General features: G+C 36.0%; 1 protein-coding gene across 1 annotated transcript; it reads right to left on the bottom strand.

The window, feature by feature from the left end:
* Positions 1 to 251: 251 nt before the first annotated feature.
* Positions 252 to 6,147, bottom strand: LOC108252886. The gene is made up of 2 exons (XM_017445742.2): positions 6,073 to 6,147; positions 252 to 2,340 (listed from the first exon to the last, which is right to left on the bottom strand). Exon 2 carries the CDS (start codon positions 2,276 to 2,278, stop codon positions 350 to 352), a length of 1,929 nt encoding a protein of 642 aa, XP_017301231.1. The 5' UTR covers positions 2,279 to 2,340; positions 6,073 to 6,147; the 3' UTR covers positions 252 to 349.
* Between the last annotated feature and the right edge of the window lie 514 nt (positions 6,148 to 6,661).

Below are 6,661 nucleotides of genomic sequence, written 5' to 3'. Positions count from 1 at the left end.
ACTGGCCAAAAAAACGATAGGTACTTCTGTTTTCAAAATTTAACTTTGCAATTACTAAATTTAGACGAAAATGTCAAGCTTTAAAACAGCAAACAGCATCTCAAAGAACTTAATCTTTCGAAATCGAAAGATTTGTGAAATGTCACAAAAGAACACCAAGGGACATAAATATGTAGAAGGAAAAAAATCCAAAATCAGTAACAAAAGAGGAAAAATTCGTGAATATTGTTAGTTGTAATTAAAGCCGTTCATTTTTTTTTTTTGTCTAGCTAAGTTTTTGTTTAGGCCACCCGGTAAAGTATTCTCATCACCCAGGGATCAAGGTATTGGGTTATAGCACAGTTTAGTCTTAATGAGTAGCGGTTAGAATATTTCGTGGATAATAGTTCAAGTGATTGGGTTCGAATCTCCTACGTCTTCTTCCGATCACTATGGGGAGCATCATCGTCATCTTGTTAGAAGGAAGTGACGTTGTATCCCGTTGCATTCTACTTCCAGCTTCAAACGGATTGCCAGAGTTTTGCCGTTCTAACTTCATCATTCTTGCTACATGTTCCCGATGAGATTCATCCACTGTCAGCTTAGTATTTTCAACTTCTATCATGCCATTATGTGACGTTACAACATTAGAACCGTTCACTGGTGGTAGAACCGTCAGTCGCACCATTCGCCTTGCAGTTCGGGAGTTGTTAGACTCTTCTTGAGGAAAAGGCTCCAACTTCCTCTCTTGTCTATCATAGTGGGAATGTGACTGCTTGTTCAGACTAGGAGCTGTAATGATGAGTGGGATTGATTTTCTTCTATATTCTGTTCCATTACTGGAGGAGCTAGTCAAAGGAACATAATTCTTGTAGTCGTTGTGATCAATAGCTCGACTGATCTTCTTGCTGAGAGACTCTGGTTTCAAAGCTGTTATAGTGAGAGGTATCGAGTTCCGATAGATCTCTTTGCTTTTGAGTGAACGACTAAGATTTCTCTGTCTGTCGGGGCCGCTATATTCCCGAGTGCTGGATAGAAGTACCCAGTGCCCATCATTATCCCCAGGATCTCCTCCCCCTCCCCCTTGCATTGAGATATGATTGTTTTGCTCATATAGTCCAGCAGGTTTCTGTTGTTGAGACTGCAGGTAGGAAGCAAACTGATCTTGATTATGAGATGTGATGATTTGAGGCATACCATTGGAAGATACCGGAGAATTCCATGCAGGCTGAACTTTGGTCACGGTTGGTTTGGAATCGTAGTTTTGATTCAAGTTCCAGTATGGTTTATGATTGAACTCGAGATTTGGTTTAATTGATTCATAGCTTGGTTTACCTGAATCGTAAGTTAACCCAAGTGCATCGAGCGTAGGTTTAATTGGATTATAAGCAGGTTTATCATATGCGCCTTGAATACTTTCCAGCGTGGGTTGTATAGGGTCATAAGTTGGTTTAAGAGAATCATAAATAGGTTTCAGAGGATCATAGGTAGGTTTCAAGGGATCATATACGTGCTTCATAGGTTCATAGGGTGTTTTGAGGGGTTCATACTTGTGGTCCAAATACAAGTTGGAAGGCTTTTCAAATTCGTAATCTGGTTTTAGATTATCTTGTGAAGGTTTGGCAGAGTGCCAAGGATGTTTGTTAGGATTCCACCCAAGGGAGTCAAAATGTGGTTTAGGGGCAGGAGTGTTCCAATGAGAGTCATCTTCATCTTCACTATCTTTTTCTTTCGTGAGCACTGATTGGATACTTGGTTTCCATTTTTGAATTTGACTTGTAGACCAGGCCACAGGTTCTAGAGTAACCCAGCCAAGTCTATCAGAATCTTTAGATTCATCATTCGTTTGTGATGTCAGTAAACTCCAAGATTTAGATTTGTCGAAAGTATTTTCAGTCGTCACGGGGTGAAAAGAAAGTGAAGATGAAATCTCATTCGAGTTGGATGGTCTTCCTTTGGAACTAGAAATTCTGTCCGACATTTTATCTTTTCCATATTTCTTCAGTATTTTCTCGAGTTCATCTTGTGGGAACGGTTTGAACGTGGCGTCAAAGTTTGCAGCTCTGGTGTCTTCATGACCACAAGAATTGTTCAGTTCACAATCCGTGTAGAGATTTTCCATGGTTTCACTGATTTCGTTTTCACCAATGTTATCATTACTGAAGTCACGTTGTATTTTGTTGACATTGTCATTGGCTTGGATATAATATGGTTTCGATGTGACGACGTACGACAATTGTTCTTCACAGGAAACTATTAATATCCAAGGTATGAAAACGGACAACAGGAAAAATGCCATTTTACAACTTTTCTATAATGGCACCAGTAAGTCAAATCTTACAGCATGGTACGCTTGGGTTACTGAAACAAAAATAATGGGAATAATAAAGTTAATTTAGACTGTCACAAGAATTAGGATTCAACAGAGGCAATAACTACACAGCCAGTTGTATTTTAACGTAAAATCACGTGGATTTAATTGCATTAGCTATCAACAAATAAAGTCCTTAAAATGAATATAACTTTAAAAGTCGATCAAAAATAAAACTAATGAAGGTTTTTTCTTTTGCTCCGCTAGCATTTATTATTATTTTTACAATCGCATACGAGTGCATAGATAGTATCACATTTGCAACAATAAACTGACAATCTCCTGCGCCGTGGAAGTTATCCACACATAAAACTATCTAATGGTATAATGAGATGTTATCTCATAATAAATTGTACATGGGACTAGGAGCTAGCCAAGTGAAGAAAATGATCTCTCAAGTCCTTACAAATAAACAAGTTCATTATAACTAGGTAGGTGCAGGTCTTTCACTTTCCTTCCGGACTAGAACCTGTTGAATTTCCACAAACAGTCAATTCTTAAACTCTTTATTTCTAAATGTTTACTGATTGTTATTAGATTGTGATTAGTTCACCCTAATTTGTTGCTGTTAAAATTAAAGTAGGTATCTAAATCAAAACTTGTCTGGCTTACATAGACACGAAAAATGGAATGTGTTACTGCGATAGCATTGTTCTATGAGTAAGGGTACTTCCCTTTGGAAGAACTTTTTTTACGTCAGTGATTTTATAGGTAAGTATTTACCCTACTAAACTGATTGGGAGGTCATAAGGTTTGTAAATTGTTCCCATCTCAAAAATCTCACAGAATGACAAAAGTTTACAAGAGGAACGGAAGAGTTGCCTGAACATAAAACATACGAGCATTAGACGTACACATTAGAATGGAAAGAAAAATAACATGAAAAAAATCTCGATTAGTGTTACTTTCTCTGTATTTGTGTTACCAAATAATAAGACGGTGCAGGAGTGTGTATCGTACATGACTCTGTTTTCAATGCAGAAATGGAGGATACGTTTTCTGTTGACTGAACCAAATGTAAGGTAGTTATATCTAAGTATCCATTGGTACGAGTGCATAGGAATAAATGTAAGTAGGACTCTGTTTTCAATGCAGAAATGGAGGATACGTTTTCTGTTGACTGAACCAAATGTAAGGTAGTTATATCTAAGTATCCATTGGTACTAGTGCATAGGAATAAATGTAAGTATTGGGTATTTATCATAGCCTGAATAATGTTCTAAGTATTGTGGGCGGATCTAGCCTCTTTTGCAATTTCACCTGTATATGAAACCAACAGTTAGTGTACAATTAAATGACGATAAATGCTGCGGACAAACCTATTTCAAAACAATTTGGCGAGGTTATTAAATAGAGATCGTAATATCTCTCTATGAAGGCATTGAAACAGCCCGCTGCGGACAAACCTATTTCAAAACAATTTGGCGAGGTTATTAAATAGAGATCGTAATATCTCTCTATGAAGGCATTGAAACAGCCCGCCTAAGTTACCCAGTGGCCAAGAATAATGATGCTGGGTTCAAAGAAAACTGAAATTGGGAGATCGTGATAAAAACGTGGAAAACTAAACTACAAGGGCCACTACCCTACGTGTGGAATACAAGATTAATGTGGAATCTGAGAATACCATTTATTGAGCTTAATTATTTCTAGTTATACTCGTAAGTAGTTTCATCTTTCATGTCACACACACAAAAAAAGCAGAATTATGTTTTGGTGATAAGTTTAATGGTTAGAAATTTTATTCGTGTGAAAGTGAGATCAATTAAAAAAAAAGTAAAAACATCGGAGAAAAATAATAAATATTGTCTGACACTCAAGTCATCTTATTACCGGAAACAGAATGCTGTTTATGCTCTTTATTTTCTTGTTGATATGACTGCCGGTAAAAATAACATTCAATTGGACGGACATTTGTATGGAGACAGTTACCTTTTTATCAAAGTTCATATCCTGTGTAGATCCCGTCACGTGACGTGAAATATATTCCTGGTGTGACGTCACAGGAGAATCTACAGGAGCCACAGGATATCTCATTATCCTCATAATCCTGGTTGCAGACATGGAAGAGTAGGTACGCCCTTGGGCTGCGGTCACTGAAGAGAACTCACACACTGACGATACAGGGATCATGAGAAAACAGTTGCCTAGGAGGGGAAGAGAATAGTATGAGCACAATTCAATTGTAGACAATTATGTCTACAGTTTAGACAAGGAGTAAAATCATCAATGGCTGCGGTCACTGAAGAGAACTCACACACTGACGATACAGGGATCATGAGAAAACAGTTGCCTAGGAGGGGAAGAGAATAGTATGAGTACAATTCAATTGTAGACAATTATGTCTACAGTTTAGACAAGGAGTAAAATCATCAATAGAGAGAGAGAGAGTTATTGTATATGTTTATAAATAAATAAAATTGATTTTTGTAAAAAAAAAAGGATCTCCTATTGTTAGGTTAGGTGGTAGAGAATACCAAAAACATTACCTGTTTATAAATAAATAAAATTGATTTTTGTAAAAAAAAAAGGATCTCCTATTGTTAGGTTAGGTGGTAGAGAATACCAAAAACATTACGCTCATTTGGTAGTTACCTTCCACTCAAAAGTAGCAAACGAGTAGACAAAATGAATACTGCCTGAAGCATGTTCAACCACTTAACGCTTAGGGGTAGAAAATTATGTGAACAACGTAAAAAAAAAAAGAAAAAGTTAAGTGAGGATTAAATTCAAAACGAGTAGACAAAATGAATACTGCCTGAAGCATGTTCAACCACTTAACGCTTAGGGGTAGAAAATTATGTGAACAACGTAAAAAAAGAAAAAGTTAAGTGAGGATTAAATTCCATTTTTCCACAGGGATCAAGCATTCGATCGTGCAACGCCTTTTATTCTTGCCGAAAAAATGGCCCTATGTACCAACAGTTTGGACTTCTCTGACGAACCTTTCTAGAAATAATCTTCAGCATTAATTAATACGTATCTTTATCATCAATACACTAATTGTACATCGACAAAACCTGAACAATTGAAAGTATTGGGATTATCAGTGCAAACAAAACCATCAGTAACAATTGAAAGTATTGGGATTATCAGGTTTTAGCTTCTGCGAATAAAGAACAGTTTTACAGTTCTATAGTTGCCAAGTACAGATCAGACTTTTGACTGTACATTACAAGAGGGATGCTCAAATTGCTTATTGTACATCGACAAAACCTGAACAATTGAAAGTATTGGGATTATCAGTGCAAACAAAACCATCAGTAACAATTGAAAGTATTGGGATTACCAGGTTTTAGCTTCTGCGAATAAAGAACAATTTTACAGTTCTATAGTTGCCAAGTACAGATCAGACTTTTGACTGTACATTACAAGAGGGATGCTCAAATTGCTTACATACAAAGATACATAATGCAAATACAAAGATACAAATGATGCTCAAGATGCCAATTCGCATTCCAAATTGACAGAGTCCCACTTGTTCAAGTTTTGCGAATCTACAAAACAAATGCCGAGTAAAGGAAGGCGTAGCTTTACTCTAAAAGAAAGTGAAATAATCTTTATGTACCTAGACATGTAATTTCTCCACAACTTAAAGCTAACATCGTAACTTAAAGCCCAAGTAGATATAATAAAAGCTCAAAAATTTGCCGTTGAAATAAATTCAAAGAGACAGAAAAAGCTGAGGAATAAAATCCATCAAAGTTCACGTATGTACTTACATGTTAAAAAAATATCTCCCAATATTCTTGGATGAAAAGATATTATTTTAAAAACTCACTAAAATAATAGAAAAAGACTGAATAAAATTAAAAACAAGGTACCAAAAAAATATTCCTGATAGTAAAAAAAAAAATATTACAGATATGAGATAATATTCGGTAACACAATGACTGTTCCTCTGATCTGGAAGACTTGAAGATCAGAAGACGTCTCGTAGTAAATGAACAATGATAAGAGCCACACTTATGAACACTTTACTTTCATTCACAATATAGTCAACAGACCATAAAATAAAATATAAAATAGAAAGTTAAAATATTAAAGCGAACAATATTACGAGAGTATCGCTCGCGCGGTAGGCGTAATAAGAAAAGCAATAACCACGATGTCAGTACAAATGAACTAAGATCCACGAAAACCTCAAAACAATGAATGTGTAAGTTTAAGAAAGAAACGTGAATATCAGACAGATTTGAGTACTCTTTCGTGTTGGTAAATGAGTGAGAGTGTTTGCTGAAATTAACCTATATTAAAATTATGATTTCCGATTAAGGTAATCACGTGTTTCTTTTTGTCGAATCAACGGGA

The sequence above is a fragment of the Diaphorina citri genome, unplaced genomic scaffold (genome assembly GCF_000475195.1).
Source record: "Diaphorina citri unplaced genomic scaffold, Diaci psyllid genome assembly version 1.1 scaffold39, whole genome shotgun sequence".
In the NCBI taxonomy this organism is placed as follows: domain Eukaryota; kingdom Metazoa; phylum Arthropoda; class Insecta; order Hemiptera; family Psyllidae; genus Diaphorina; species Diaphorina citri.
Note: the sequence above shows the minus strand (reverse complement) of the source record. Positions and strands in the feature narration are given on the sequence as shown.